This window comes from Chrysemys picta, chromosome 1 (assembly GCF_011386835.1).
Source record: "Chrysemys picta bellii isolate R12L10 chromosome 1, ASM1138683v2, whole genome shotgun sequence".
In the NCBI taxonomy this organism is placed as follows: Eukaryota; Metazoa; Chordata; order Testudines; family Emydidae; genus Chrysemys; species Chrysemys picta.
The window spans coordinates 39578453-39595126 of NC_088791.1; the positions used below are offsets into that span (position 1 = coordinate 39578453).

General features: G+C 46.1%; 1 protein-coding gene across 1 annotated transcript; it reads right to left on the minus strand.

The window, feature by feature from the left end:
- Nucleotides 1–570: 570 nt before the first annotated feature.
- On the minus strand, nt 571–7586 carry LOC122172575 (tetraspanin-7-like). The gene has a single exon (XM_042844205.2). It carries the CDS (start codon nt 6557–6559, stop codon nt 5846–5848), a length of 714 nt encoding a protein of 237 aa, XP_042700139.1. The 5' UTR covers nt 6560–7586; the 3' UTR covers nt 571–5845.
- Between the last annotated feature and the right edge of the window lie 9088 nt (nt 7587–16674).

A 16674-nucleotide genomic window follows, 5' to 3' on the forward strand; every position in this document is an offset into this window, starting at 1 on the left:
AAGAGAGCTTTTTAGTGCCACTACATCTTCTAAAATATAACAAGGAGCGCAGCAGTTTGGAGCTGCAACTGACAGGAAGCGGGGCCTGCAACAGAGCCAGTTATTGAGCAACCTAATGAATACAGCTGGCCTGTAGTAAGTTGCCTAACTGGCTCCACCACCTGATTGGTTGGAAGAGTCAGCAGACTGGCTCTTAAGCCCAGCAGCAATTCAATGGCCGCTTAAAGCATTTGCCCATGGGTCTGACAGCTCTTGGGTCTCCTTGTTCCTAGCTGTACTCCTCTCTTGGATGCAGCCTTTCCTCACTCCAGGTAACCCTTAGTTCTGATTCTTGACTTTGACTCTGGCATCTGGGGGTATACCCGTGTGGAGATAGAAGCCCACAGCACAGCTCTGGCTGGCCTGCACCTGCTGACTTGGGCTCAGGCTGTGGGGCTAAAAATTGCTGTATAGACATCTGAGCTTGGGCTCCAGCCTGAGTGCTGGGACCCTCCACCTTCACAGGGTTCCAAAACTGATTTTGAGTGTGACGCTTTTGGCCCACAGAGGGTAAGAGATGTACTACTGTAACTCTGCAAGTTTTTAAAGTTTAGATCAGGAAGACTGCAATGATAAACTCAGTGCAACACACCTCCAAAATCTGTAAGTTCTCTGATGTATCTTGATTTAATATGAAACATTCCAGCAGGCTTTTGTCTTTTTAATTTCAGTTCCTATTGCCCACACTTGGTTAAAAATATAGACTCCATAACTCAGTCTATGGTGATTTCACATCATGTTAATTTACTTATTGATATAGGCAGCTTTTTGTGTAACAATTGCCAATTAATTACTAAGGTGAGATATCAAAATAATTTGTCCATAAAAAGTATGACTTTTGTCCATTGTTAAAATGGTGGAAAATATGAAACTTTAAACATGGCTGAGCAGGTAGATTTTTTTTTTTTTTTTAATATCCTAATCTTATTACTGTCTGTCTACATGCTCCCAGTTTGAATCTGTGATTGATTAATCAAATAATTATGCCTTCTTGTATTTCACTATCCACCTGAAACACAATTAATGAATTTATTAACCTATCTCTAATATCTGGAGAAATGGACAATCAATATAAAATAGCAATTAACTTTTTGTCAATTGTTTTTGTATGTATCTCAAAATTACCCTCCAGCTCATAAAGAAAACTGTCCACTCAGATCAGAATAATTCTCTGAATAGATGAACTGATGTACTATTATCCTTTATTTCCCAAACAAGGGCTGAGTCTTGCAAATATTACTTGTGTGAGTAAGGACTTACAGAATCAGTTTATATGCCTGAATTTCACTGTATTCTTTTGTGCTGCCTTTGAGTTGTATTACACTTCTTAAGTTGTAAACACTGAGATATTGATTTAAACACTCTGGTTGACTGTGAAAAATGACTTTTAATCATTAGCATTTTTTGGAGTATCTGTTCAGCAGACTCACTTAAATATCAATACATATATATCTTTATCTTGGAAATAACTATTTACATCATGTTATAAGTTGTCAACCAACATCCAGGCATTATAAAATTAATACAAGCCTATGGTAATTTACTTACAAAATAGTAAAATACGAAGCTTGGTTCATCACTTCCTTGATATTGCACCTTTTTGAGTAGTATAGACAAATCAGGCACAGTGATGAACATTCAAATGGTAACTGACTCCTTGAAGAAAACATTTTTTACATTTTCAATAAGCCTGGACCTGCAGTTGGGACAAATTCTCATTGAAATCAGGCAGACTTTCTCATAAGTAAGGACATGGCTGAGTAACAGAACAGGAGACCTGTTAATAAACCTTAAACAATGGGAAAGACAGAGATTTCCAGGTATTTTTTAAAGAGCAAAGACCTAAGAGATCATATTTCAAAATAAGAATTAGACCCTCCTCCCTTTGAAGTTAATAGGAGTTTTGCCTCTGACTTCACTTGGAGAAATATGGCACTATAGTTAATACAATAACACAAAACACCTAGTGACTCTGACATGAAAAAGGATCATTGGAATCGGGGTCCCAGAAATGAAATTATTTGGAGCAGGATTTTTAAATATAGTAATAGTTAAACTTTTTTTAAAAGAACAAAAGAACAACTGTATCCTTTTCTGCTAAAGAGAGGGTGGCGGGGTGGGTTGGAATGATCCTTTCCAATCAGATTGCAGACTAAGAGGATCCCCTGGAAAATTAACTGGTGCAAGTAATGTTTTCAATAAGTGCATGCAAAAAGTTACTAGCGGTTGTTATTTGTGTTGTGACCAGTCAGGACCAGGCCCTTTGTGAAAGGTATTATGTACACAGGCAAAAAGAGGAGAGCTACTGCCCAAAGATTTTCTCATGGGGAAACCCCTTCCCAGTCTGCACCCCATAATGGTTTCTTACTCCAAAGAATCCATGCAGAGCCCTTCCAGTTGTGGACACTACGTTCTGGGGGAAAACTCAATGGAAAAAATTCTTCCATGTGAACCAAATGATAGGTAGTATATGGCTTAGGCCAGGGACCAACACGATGTAGCTATGAAAATAATGTGAAATATAATAAAGCAGTATTTGATCCCAAAGGTAAGAATTGTAGGTGACGTTCTTCTCTCTCAAGAAAACTTGAAAACACTGCTCTGGGGCATCCAACCTTTTTTGCATGTATGGACCCCTAAAAAACTTTGAATGGAGCTGGACCCCTTTGGAAATCTTAAACGTAGTGTGCAGTCCCCCAAGGTCCGGACCACAGCCTGAAAACCACGGCCGTAGAGCTGCGCACTTGCGATCCTGTCGAACAAGCCCCCTTCAGGCTCATTGCAAGCGGACTCTGGGTTTCATTATAAAGCTTGTCCAGTGCAGTTGCAAAGCTCTGGGATTGAAATTCCCCAGACGGCGGACAGTCAGCCTGAAAGGAGCGCTAACAGAAGAGGATATTTTCTTCCTGCAAAGGCAGGGATCGGAAAGCTCGCTTTCCGCCTTTGCACATGTGACACAGCTTGGCGGGGGCACAGCTGAGAATTGCAGTCACCTCGCTCTCCTCGGGGCTGCAGCGTGGGGACAATCACATTCAAATAGCTTCAAAGAGTCCTGTGGCACCTTATAGACTAACAGACGTATTGGAGCATGAGCTTTCCTGAGTGAATACCCATTTTGTCGGATGCATCCATGAAAGCTCATGCTCCAATACGTCTGTTAGTCTATAAGGTGCCACAGGACTCTTTGCTGCTTTCACAGAGCCAGACTAACACGGCTACCCCTCTGATACATTCAAATAGCTTGTTGGTTAAGCGGGTTTCCCCCTTGGTCCCGCCCTCCTGCCTTACTAATATTGCTGCATGTCAGAGACGCTTCCCTCTCAGTAACTAACCACTTCCCCGCTTCATCAATCCCATTCCTACGGAACAAGCACAAAGAGTTAAAAAGCCAGCGATGGGTTTGGGAGAAGACGGGCTGGTTAGGCTTCGCTGGGAGGAAGTTCTACCATGCTAAAAAGCAGCTGCCCCGTCTATTTATTTCACGCACTTTGGGCTAGATCTTGCAACCCCTAGTAATCCTTAGGTGACTATTCCAATGACTGAGGAACGCAGGGTGGCGATTGTCCGTTGGCGATGGTACATTGTGACGGGAGCTGTCAGTCAGAAACTCCCGGGCTCCGAGCTGGCTCACTTAAGTCAAACGCAGCTTGTGATCGCTGTTTACTGTCCAATATTCCCTGGCGTTCCGATAGCACATCGCGAATAGCCTTTTGCAGTTAATTTCACTGAAGGTGGCAAGTTCCTCTTGCAGAAATTCCAGCCTGAAACTGCCTTCCGCCTGCAGAAACCATCCTCTTTCTGCCCTCCTACAAGGCTCCTGCTTAGCCCGTTATCACTCATCTAGCTGGCGGGATCAAAAGGCCATTGCTCTGCCTATGAATGGCTTGAGTCAGAAGGGAGACACGGGTTAAAACGGCAGGTAAATGCCCATTTTAGGGGAAACTAAAGCGGGGACGTGGGGGAGCAAAAACGAGCTCTTAAAAGTGAGCCTTGTCTTTTGCTAGGGCTTCTACTGCGCGGCCTTTTGTGGTTCCGAAGCTGGTCGGGGGGGGGGGGGGGGGAGTACAAAGCTCTTACATTGCGCATACTATAGCCAGGGATCGGCAACCTTCGGCACGCGGCCGCCAGGGTAAGCACCCCGATGGGCCGGGCCGGGTCCCCAGGTTCAGACGATTGCGGCTCCCACTGGTCCTGGTTCCCCGCTCCAAGCCCATGGGGGGCTGCGGGAAACAGCGTGCCAAAGGTTGCCGATCCCTTCTATAGCCTAACCCGCACACGGTGATACAGTAATAACAGCGGTTTTCCTCTAAGCAACAGCTTTTTAAAGGGCTGGGGCGGGAGCCAGAGAGCCCTGTTAAAGCAGGATCCTTAGAAAAAGGGAGAATTGCCAGACTGAACAGCGTTCTGTAAACCAGCACGAGACTGGAAACGTCGTTCTATCAACCCTCACGGAAATCGGGGGGCGAAGATTCAATGGGCGCTTGTCCGTGTCCTAAGCGAATGAAGGGATGTCTTAACTTCCCCCGGAGAACGCGTTAGAAATCGTGTAGACCTCCCTCTTCTTCTCCCTGAAATCCAGGGGGCGGGGGAGTTGCCAGTCTCTTCACTCGGATCCGGCTGTCCCTGTTGCTGGCACAGCCCCTCGGGGATGTAAAAGGCTCGCTGGGTAACAATAAGGGGAGCCTTGCAAGGCCGGACAGCGCTTTCAGCTCGCGGAGAGAGGAGCGGGGTGCGCAGTGCAGCAGCCAGCAGGAGAAGAAGGGTGCGGAATGCTGCAGCTTTCATTAACTTACGTTCAATAGGAACAATCTCTGCTCAGCAGCGAGGACCCGTAGGCGGGACCTGGCCTGCAGGTGAAGAGCAAAAGTCCGGGGTGTTAGTGGGGGACTTGCAATTCCCTACGGAAGCACTTAGCTGTCTCAGCCTTCTGGCCTTTCAAGGACTATCCCCGGAACCAACCGACCAACAGAGGGGTCTATTGACAGCTCCGTTCACCAGCTAAAACCTACGGCCGCCCATTGTCTGTCGAGATAACAGCTCCCTTTGGAAAATCAAACCCCGCTCTTCTCCCAAGGAAACTCCGCTAACGTCGCTGGCGGGTAAAGCCCCTCTCGTGCCCAGACTCCTACCCTCTCTCCCCTTGCAGGGACGCCAGACGTGTATATGTTACAGGAAAGTCTCACCCGCCGGCCCGGGAGAGAGCGATGCTCGTTCTTCCTCCCACCGCTGTTTGTACGGGAAAGTCTCTAGCCCAGCCACGGTTTCCGCGGCCGCGTGCAGGCGGATGAGCTCCCCGGGGAGGGCTGAGGCCGGGGGAAGCAAGGGGACAGGAGGGCAGAGTTGGTGCTGCCGATCTAGTTCTTCAAGGAGGTGGTGGAGAAGGAGGGTAGCATGGGGGGGGGGGGGGGGAGAGCAGCTGCTCTAATCCCCAGAGGAGGAGGAATGGGGGCAGGGGGTTGGCGCTGCTCCAGTCCCTGGAGTAGCACGCAGAGGGCTCTCCAGGCAGCTCGGGGTGGGAGAGGATAGGGCACGTAGTAGTGGTGGCCAGTCAGTGCCCAGAGAGGAGTGTGGGTGGGGGTGGGGGTGCCCGGGATAGCCTTAGTGTAGGAGGGGGGCCGCGGGGCTGACAGCCGCAGCGCTGGCAGAAGGACGGGCTCCGGGTAGGGAATCCCGGGGCAGAAGCTGGAGCCGCGGGCGCTGGGAACACCCCGGGCCGGGCGCTGCGGGCTGTCGGGGCCGCGGGCGCTGGGAATACCCCGGGCCGGGCGCTGCGGGCGGTCGGGGCCGGGAGCTGGAGGGGACGCACTCAGCGCGGCGCGGGGCGGAGGCGGGCGGCCAGCAGGCAGGCCAGCACGATGCCCACGCCCTGCAGCAGCGCCAGCCCCAGCGCGGCCGTGGCGATGTAGAACAGGTTGTCGCTGACGAAGCCGGAGACCTTGGCGAAGCAGCCGTCGCGGTGGATGCCGCGGGCTTCGGGCGGCAGTGGGCTGTGTAGGCAGCCCCGGCGCGCCCGGCAGCAGCTGCCAGGCACCGAGCCGTTGCGCCCCGGCTGCGCCAGGGACCAGGGCGAGGCGAGCCAGTCGCGGTAGCTCTCGGCCCCGCAGCAGTCCAGGGCGCGCTGCAGGGAGTCCAGGGCGTCCGCCTTCTGCTCGTCCTCGCCGTAGGCGCGCACCGCCTCCCGCAGCCCGGCCCGGAAGCCCTCGGCGATGTCCCTGCGGTAGAACAAGGCCGAGAGCCCCGCCGCCAGCCCGGCCGCCAGCACCGCCAGCTGGAAGGCCGCGTAGGTGCGCAGCAGGCAGCGGTGCTCGGTGGCGGCGCTGAAGCAGCCCAGGAAGCCCCAGACCAGGACGGCGGCGCCCGTGGCCAGCAAGATGAAGGGGGTGTTGGGGTACTGGTTGGCGGACAGCACCAGGTAGCTGCCCAGCGAGATCTTGGCCCAGATGCCCAGGGTGAGCATGGTCAGCCCCGCAGCCCAGAAGACGAAGCTGAAGGCCATGAGGAAGAGCTTGAGCAGGGCCATGGTCGCCCCCTCGGCGCTGCTGGCCTTGGGTGCTGCTATCGGGTGCTGCGGCTGGTGAGGAGGGGCACCCTGGAGAGCTGGTGCTGTGCGCGGCTGGATGCCACCCTTAGCTAATGCCCCTGCAGGGTTCTGCTGTGTGTCCAACTGGGAAGCTGCCGCTGGGTGGTGAAGAGATTGGGGGGTGCCCTTGGGTTCTGCAGCTGCTGGGTGCTACTGGGAGCTTCTGCCCCCACTGGGTTTCCAGGCCAGTCCTTGGAGAGGGGACGCGCTGCGGCTCTCTCCCGGCTGCCGCGGATGAGAGTCCAGGCGATCGGAGTCCTCTTCCTGCTCTTCACTGCGGGATGGGTGGCCAGGGACGCCTCCTATTGCTGCTGGCACCGCCAGCGGCTGATCCTGCTGTTGGGCTTCCAGAGAGTCCCCGTGGGCAAAGTGCTGCCCTGGTAACGAGCGGCTGGGTTTGTACTAAAAGCTGCGCCTGTCACACCGGAGGATCCCTCGCTGGGAGGAGAGGACCACCTCCTCCCCGAGCTGTCACTCAGCCCTCCAGAGGCTCCTGCTGCGGCTTCTGCTCCAGCAGCGCGTCCTCCTGCCTGGACACCAGGGCACCAACTGCTAAGTCGCTCGTCATGGTCCCCGCCTTCCCTTTTAGAGCAGGTGGGTATAGTTCTGAGGCCGCTTTTCAGTCAAGTGCCACATGGCAAAACCAGCGGGCACAGCACAGATGATTTCCAGCCCAGGCAAGGCTGGCCGGGAGTCCTCACCTGGAGAGCCAAGCAATCTTGCTCACATACCTATTTAAAAAGCTGGTCACAAGGTTGTTTTTAGTTCCCTTCCTCTCGGTCACTGGTAAAATTCCACAATGGAAACTTCTCCCATCGCTTGTGTCTCCCACATCAAAGCCCAGCAGATATGATTTCTGGTTCTTCTTGGGGACTATAGAAGTATCTGGTGTATAGGGGAGTCTGCCATACTGTGTTATGAAGAGGAATAAGAGTCTTGTAATCAGTCCCTCGCAGCCTATTTTGCTTTCCAGCCTACACATCATTCCGAGAAAATTTTTGTAGAAAACCAGGCTACAGCTTTGAAATGATAGGGCATGTCTGTTCTAAGCAACTACACCACTTTCCTTTGGTACTGCTAGTGCATAGCAAGCAATATGGGATTTCGGAAGGGACAAATAAATAAATTCTTCAGATCTTCCTCGATAGATTTTATGGTGCAATAAATGGAGGAGTATATGTCAGATCGATTGTTTTCTCTCTCGCCTTTGAACTGCACTAGCAAATGAAAAGGTTCTGCTGCTGGAGCCACAAGATTAATATTTGTCAGAATCTAGAGTGGTATGGGATTACATTCAGCAAAGGAACTAGCCCTTTGTAGTTACTGGTTCTGATTTTAATTCTAAGCACTAAAACAGAGGCCTACTCAAAATATTTTTAAAGAAAACATACAAATAAGTCATTAGTTTTTTTTCATTTTATTTCCTATATTTGATCAAACATAGGACACTTCCTAGAAACAAATCCTAAAGCCATACAGTCAAGGTGAACATGATTTATTTACCATAGAGTAATTATTAAGTGTACAGGAAATCTTTCTTCCTGTTTTCGCTTTGCTAAGCATTAACTTTATTTACCTGGAGATAAGCATGAGCAATAAGAGAAAAAAATAGTTATGCAAGAAGGTTCATTAATAGACATTATTTGTACTACAGTAGCACCTAGAGGGTCAAGTCAGGTGGGACCCCATGGTGCACTTTACAAACACAGCAAAAAACACTCTCTGCCCCCAAGAGTTTACAATTTAAATAGGTAATACAGACAAAAGGTGAAGCAAGATCACAGGCAGCTGGGAATAAAACCCAGTTCTATCCAGGGGCCCCATTGAATTTTAGAAACTAGTGATTCATGGAACTTGAGCCTGAGTCCATTTCTTCTTAATGTGTTCTGGCAAAAACACACAAAGTATGTGACAATCTATTACTTACTCTTTTATTTAGGTTCATCACAGTGATATCAGTTCATTGGATACAGATATTCCTCAGGTGAATTGTGAGACATAAAACTGAATGCCAAGTGCCTTCAGGCAGGGAAGTGTCTTCTATCTCTATCTTTAATACCTGCATTTCTCATATTATGCTATTACTTTTACAAAATATTTATTAGCTTTTTAATAACAGTTGGCAAAAGAATCCTGATGTGTATAATTTTGAGAGTCTGCACAGTTAGAACTTTTGTTAACCTGATTCCTTCTTCCATAATGTAAATTCTGGTTCAGATTTGCCCTCATTTTCACCCTAGGTAAATCTGGAATAGCTCCACTGAAATCAGTAAAAATACTGACTTTTACTGTTTGTCAGTGGTTGTCAGTTCTTAGATAACATCAACAGCCTTGGCCAGAGCTGGCACTTGGTTTATCAGTATCAAAATCTCTAACATGACACAGACCTGAATCTCAGAGGAATATTGAGGATTTTCAGCCTCTAAAGTAGAGATTACTCCTATTCCCCTCCTGTCTGCCAGGGTACACTACAATAGATTACACTATATAATGTCTAAACTTCTTCTCATGTCACAATGCCAGTATCCACAATTAACTGTAGGAGGTCATGTGCCTGACAGAAGCTTTATGGATATAGGCTAAGCATGTCGGAAATCTCAAAACTGGAGGCTAAAAAGAGCAGGTCCTCATTGACATAACTGGAAAAATACAGTTTAACCTCTCTATAAATACATAATCAACCCTACCACAGTTGGTAGATGCTTAAAGCCACCATCACAAGGGATCAGCATCAGCTATGCTTCCTGGACAAAGAAAGCATGATTTCCCCCCTCCCCCCACCCCCCAGCCAGCTGCACTGGAAGAAAAATATTTCATCCTTGGGGCAGGGAGTAGCAAAAACTGAGCCCTTTGGGCCAGAGCCTGGATGTAAATTGGCATATTTCCATTGACATTAATGGAATTCAGCAGTAGAAGAGCAATGGAACTACATCCATTTACACCAACTGAGAATCTGGTCCTTCAGAATGAAATAATAAAACAATATATCAGAATATCCTCTTGTCCTCCAGGCTTTTATATGGTCAGAACTGAAGAGGTATATTTTAAACAGAAAGGAGAAAAGGCAGGTAACATTCAAGCTGACAGGAGAAGTAAAGAAATGAGACGCTGTTACTATTAGAGCCATCACATTTCAGTTCTCTTCTGATGAAACCAGAAGATACCTGCAAACAATGGGGGAAAAGGGGACCTGGGGATTACAGTGGCTGAGAAGCTGGATATGTGTCATCAGTGTGCCCTTTTTGCCATGAAGGCTAATGGCATATTGGGCTGCATTAGTAGGAGCATTGCCAGTAGATCAAGGGAAGTGATTATTCCCCTCTAATCGGCACTGGTGAGGCCACATCTGGAGTATTGCATTCAGTTTTGGGCCCCCCATTACAGAAAGGATGTGGACAAATTTGAGAGAGTCCAGTGGAGGGCAACAAAAATGATTAGGGGGTTGAGGCACATGACTTATGAGGAGAGGCTGAGGGAACTGGGCTTATTTAGTCTGCAGAAGAGAAGAGTGAGGGGCGATTTGATAGCAGCTTTCAGCTACCTGAAGGGGGGTTCCAAAGAGGATAGAACTAGGCTGTTCTCAGTGGTGGCAGATGACCAAACAAGGAGCAATGGTCTCAAGTTGTAGTGTGGATTGGTTGGCTATTAGGGAAAACTATTTCACTAGGAGGGTGGTGAAGCACTGGAATGGGTTACTTAAGGAGGTGGTGGAATCTCCATCTGTAGAGGTTTTTATGGCAAGATTGTAACTTGCTGAAATTAAGTTTTAGTCACTAGAAAGTGTATTTTGTTTGTAACCAGACCTGTCTTTTATTCTTGCTTAGTATCACTTAAATCTTTGTTAACAAACTTATTCTTGTTTATTACAAAACCATCTCAATGCTGTGTATTAAATTATAGGGTGAGTCCTCAGTTAGCCAAACAGACTGGTGTGTACTCTGCCTCTTTGGAAGCAGCAAACTTTACTTCTGTGAGTGTCCAATGAGAGGGACTAGACACTGCGAAGAGACATCTCTGGGGACCTGCGAATTGGGGTTCACTGATTGTTACCAACAAGGCAAGGTTTGGACTGAAGAGTTTGCTGGCAAGGCAGACAAGCTGGTGTGTTTTAGCAGCTGCAAAACTCTCAGTTGCTGAGGCTGAGAGAGGTCCACAGGGGTCCACAGTTCTGGGTACCCTGAGTAAGATGTCACAATACCCATTCCACCCATCACAATGGGAAGAATTATGCCCTAGTTCTACATGGCTTCTTTGGGGAGTTATGGGGAGTAAGGTCCCATCACTGCCCTCTTTGAATGGCTACCTAAAATATACTTGGACCATGGGTCAAAGCAAAAGGGTGGGTGGGATGAAGAATAGGGGTAGTGTGGCTTGATCCTGTCCCCAAGTATGAGGAGGGGAAATGGGAATGGGGAAAACCTTGAGGTTTTTCAACATTTAAACCCACATTAGCTATGTAAAGTATTGGTTGGGGGAAATATATTGCCTCATTCTAGGCCTGTCTCCAGTTTGTGCATTGGTTATGAATAACCACAGAAGTCTGCAGATGTTCCACTTGAACTGAACTGTGAATTTACAGATGTCAGGAGAACTGTTTTTTCCTCATAACTAACAATTAGCTCTTCTATGACTCGTCTCTCTCAGCAGTCTATAGCAGTCTTCAGAGCAGTTTTTTCAACAGTTTTATCATTTCTTTCTCCCTCAAAACCACTTGGCCTGAGATTTGGTCTATAATAATAATAATAATTAATGGAGATATCCCATCTCCTAGAACTGGAAGGGACCTTGAAAGGTCATTGAGTCCAGCCCCCTGCCTTCACTAGCAGGACCAAGTACTTATTTTGCCCCAGATCCCCAAGTGGCCCCCTCAAGGATCGAACTCACAACCCTTGAAGGTCAGTCTACACAGTGTCTACATGTTTACATTTCCTTGAATATTGACAATATCTGGTGGATAAATGAGATTTCAAGCTTCATGGGTGGCTGACTGTAACTATGATATTGTGTCAGTTTCTAAAGTTTTGGTTTACTACATGCAGATTTTTTTTTATTTCAATAATTTGGGGGAAAACCCACATTTTCTTTTGACCATTTTAGGAAACTGCTGTAAGATTAAATGCTGTAAAGTGACTAGTTTTACAGAGTGATCTAAACCAAAGCATTTGTGAGAAACAGCTGTAAAATATAGCTCAAACCTCTTCAGTTACTTACCAAATTACTGATATAATCAAGAAGTGAATAGTGTTTTTCTTTACTCAGTCTATTTATCTGAAATGTAACCTCTAACTGCTATGACAGGAGAATATCTAGTGGTTAGAATATAAGACTGGAAGTCAGGAGATCTGCATTCTTTTCCTTCCTCTCCCACTGATTTGCTGTCTGACCCTTGGCAGTCACTTAACCACTCTGTGCCTCATTTAATCTATCGGTAAAATATGGATGATAATACTTCCTTGCATGATAGGGATTTTGTGAGGCTTAATTAAATTAGTAAAGCACTTTCACATCCTCAAACTAGGTTCACTTAAGTCACAAAACAAGATTTTCATGAAGTTACTTACAAAGGAATGCTGTAAATCCTGAGGTATTGACAAGTTGTTCTATGCCATCACTGTATATTGCTGATATTATTTATTTGTACAATGGAAGCACTTACGAGCAACAGTCACAGACCAGGACCCCATTGTGGTGGGTGCTGGACAAACACAGAACAAAAGGATGGTCCTGTGACCTTGCACTCCATAATGTTTCATGGAAATATGCTTATGAGTGTGACTATAATGTAACTGGAATATGCTTAATGCAAAAGGTCTCTTGTAAGGTATCATTACAAAGCTTATAATCTACTGAGTATGTTCATCCTATTTGTATGAATATATCATTCTTGTATCTGAAACTAGGAATACCAAGTATAACTCTGAGGTCTTATTGTAATTTATGCAAAGTGTGGGCCATTAATGGTGGTTTGGAAGCTTGATGGCTCCCATTGACTAGGACAATTGGTTGTAAATGGTCTGTTTACTTGCAAACCTTCCTGGGTGGGTGCAGGCCAGCCCTGGAAGAATGGAGGCTGAGGTCTCACAGGACATGTAAACATGTCACCTGATACTGAAATCCATCTTAAACCTGGTGCTTTTCCATTTAGAAGGAGGGGTGGGGACCCAGAGACAAAAGATTCCCACCTTGTGCCAAAGCTATAAAAGTGGCTGGAACAGAACAAAGGGGGTTGACAGTCACGAGAATGCCCCTGTTTTCCACCTAAGATGTCTGCTGGAACTAACAAAGACTGTACCAGGGGAAAGGATTAAGCCCAGACTAGGAAGGAGTCTAGTCTATGAAAGAAGCTTTTTGGAACATCTCTGAGGGTGAGATTTTACCTGTAATCAGTTTCTTAATGTATTGGGCTTAGACTTGAATGTTTTTGCTTTATTTTGCTTGGTGACTTACTTTGTTCTGTCATTACTTGAAACCACTTAAATCCTACTTTTTATACTTAATAAAATCACTTTTGTTTATTAGTAAACCCAGAGTAAGTAATTAATACCTGGGGGAGCAAACAGCTGTGCATATCTCTCTATCAGTGTTATAGAAGGCAGACAAAAATTTATGAGTTTACCCTGTATAAGCTTTATACAGAGTAAAACGGATTTATTTGGGGTTTGGATCCCATTGGAAACTGGGTGTCTGGGTGCTGAAGGTAGGTGACCTGCTGAACAGTTTTTGGTTAAAATCTGCAGCTTTGGGGGTGTGGACCAGACCTGGGTCTGTGTAGCAGGCTAGCGTGTCTTGGTTAACAAGGCAGGGTTCTGGAGTCCCAAGCTGTCAAGGAAAACTGGCTCAGAGGTAATCTCAGCATATCAGGTGACAGTCCCAAGGGGGTCTCTGTGACCGAACCCATCACAGGTCCACATTTTGAGAATGAGTGATACCCTTACTCATGTTGGGTACCACCTAACTCCACAAGTCCCATTGACTTCAATGGAACTATTAGTGAAGCAACATGCTATGCAGTGTGAGTAAAGTAGGCCCATAGGAAGGTACTACTTCATTTGAGTTGAGCCCTTTGATTGTTTACATCATATTCTGCTCCCCTTAGATCTGATGAGTGATACCTTTGTACAAAATTGAACAAAACAGGACTATTTATCGGGGGCTTTGTTGTAACTTTACAATCTCCCAATGAGTAAGTGGTACCACATAGCTGCACCATGCCCAGAACACACCAGAGAACAAAGTGTGACTCTGAGAATTCAATTGCTCCCCTGCTCTCCCATTGCTCTGAGGTAAGAGTAAGGCCCCCTTCCTACATACAAAAGTTAAGTGAACCCAGCTACGCCATTCAGGGGTATGAAAAATCCACACTCCTGAGCAACATAGTTAAGCTGACCTAACCCCTGGTGTAGACAGCAGTAGGTCGACGGAAGGATTCTTCCATTGACCTACGTACTGCCTCTCAGGGAGGTGGATTAACTATGCCGACAGGAGAACCGCTCCTGTTGCTATAGCAGTGGTTTTTAACCACTTGCAGCCCAATCAGCACCCAGCTGTGGCCCACGTGACATCCTCAGGGCCATACAGGGAGTATATATGTTGTGTGGATGTGGCCCACATAACACCTAGAGAACTGCATGTGTGGCCCACGATGGTAAAGAGGTTGAGAACTACTACGCTATAGTGAGTGTTTCAAGTACAGAAAAGTCTTACGTTACTTCAATTGTTTTCATGGAGCAGCTTTTATGCTGTATGCACTCGGGCCTGGTTGGAGGCTGGGTTTTCACTCACTCTCCATCCCCTCTGCCATCTCCCTGCCCACTTGTTTGCACAGGAGAGTATTGGGTGTCAGATCTGGTCCTGACAGCTAGATTGACAATCTGAGCAGGAGGGTGAAGGGGACCCTTCTACCCTGCACAGCTGAGCAGAGGGTTTGACAACCTTGCCTAGAGCAAGTGTGATCTTCGGGCAGAGCCTGGCCTTAAGTTCCTTGGTAATGTGCCTCAAGAAGCAGCAATAAAAAGAGTGGTTACCTCAGTTTCTCATATAGCTAAATGAAATGACCTGAAAAAAATAGCAATCTACCTTGTAGATCAGCTGCTTGTACTATTAATAGCAAATACAAGAAAATCTGAGGATTAATGATTTACATGTAATGTTTTCTTTAACCTTAAAATATAATACAACATTAAATCCTGGATGTAAAGTATAAGCCTTGCAACAGCTCCAAAGAATATCCATGATCAATGCCTTGAGCAAGTCTAACAATCAAGGCAAACTCAATGCTCTTTCCAATTATTTAAACACTGGACATTTTCAAATACATCTGGATGCTAGCCCATCCAACCACGTAGGGGATAGTTAAATGGCTGGCAAGAGCTGGTAATATAAATCCCAGATGTAAAAAAAGAATAAAACACTTAGGCTTCTCTTTTCCTGGCCTGGAAACAGCTTAGGGAAGACCAGTGCATGTTAAACATTTACCAGACTCTTGGCCTAATTTGTAATCAGGAAGTGCTGCTTACAAATTACTGGTCCCTCTCATGTCCCACTGACTTTATTGGAAGTTGAGGGCATTCAGTGTTTCACAGAATTGGGTCCTATGTAATAATGAGTGTTGTCAGCAGCCAGGCATACTGACAGTCCATAAGTCACATGACACTAATCTATATTTACCTATATACACATATGCATAAGTGGGATTTCCATGTTTTGTTGCATTTAGAAAGGTCACCCAGCAAAGATCTATTCTCTCTTCCACTTGATTGTCATAATATTCTGCCATCTTTTTACCTTTGTTGGTTTTGAAACTATTTGAATTTAAAAGACTTGCTTCTTTCAAATCCGTTGTCTTTTCTCACTTGATCCTGAACAGATGTCATAATGATAACTATGGGCTAGATTGCGGCTTTCGCACAAGCCCTGAGCCTTGTCCTTGGGCTTCCTCTTGCTTCTAATATATTTGTAGAATGTTTTCTTGTTACCCTCTGTCTCTAGCTAGTTTTGTGCCTTGGCCTTTCTAATTTTGTCCCTACATACTTGTGTTAGTTGTTTATATCTATCCTTTGTAATTTGATCTAGTTTCCACTTTTTGCAGGACACTTTTTTTTTTTTTAGATCATTGAACATCTCCTGGTTAAGCCAGGGTGGTCTCTTGCCATACTTCCTGTCTTTCCTATGCGGTGGGATAGTTTGCTCTTGTGCCCTTAATAATGTCTCTTTGAAAATCTGCCAACTGTCTTCTATTGTTTTTGCCCTTTTGCTTCCCATGGGATCTTACCTATCGACTCCCTGAGTTTGCTAAAATCTGCCTTCTTGAAATCCATTGTCTTTATTTTGCTGTTCTCTCTCCTACCATTCCTTAGAATCGTGATCGCTTTCACCTAAGCTGCCTTTCACTTTCAAATTCTCAACCAGTTCCTCCCTATTTGGCAAAATCAAATCAAGAACAGCCTCTCCCCTAGTAGCGTTCTCCACCTTTTGAAATAAAAAAACTGTGTCCAATACATTCCAAGAACTTCTTGGATAATCTGTGCCTTGCTGTTATTTTCCCAACAGATGTCTGGGTAGCTGAAGTCCCCCATCACCACCAAGTCCTGTGCTTCGGATGATTTTGTTAGCTGTTTAAAAAAAAGCCTCATCCACCTCCTCATAATGATATATGTGAACTTATATTTGATGCTGGTCAATGAGTGTGTCACAAGCATGTATACATGTAGGCCTACATCCTCCCCTCCTCTCACCAGTGCAGTTGAGCTGTGCTTGGGATAAGACTGGATGTGGGAGAAAGGAAAAGTTGGTTTTAAGCCACCTTTCTGTTTTCTCAATCCTGGAGCTGGCCAGGAATTGGTATAAGATCCCTGGTGGATTCCTGTGTAAATTATAACAGCCTTAGGATCCTAAGGGGCTACTCCAGGAGTTTTAGATCACCGCAGCATGGGAATTTCCACTATATGCCCCCCTCTAATTCAGCCATCTTTCCTGCACCACAGGAATCGCTACACAGTGTAGGAATCACTATCATGACATTACATTACCAGAGGATTTCCCAATCCTTGGGTGTC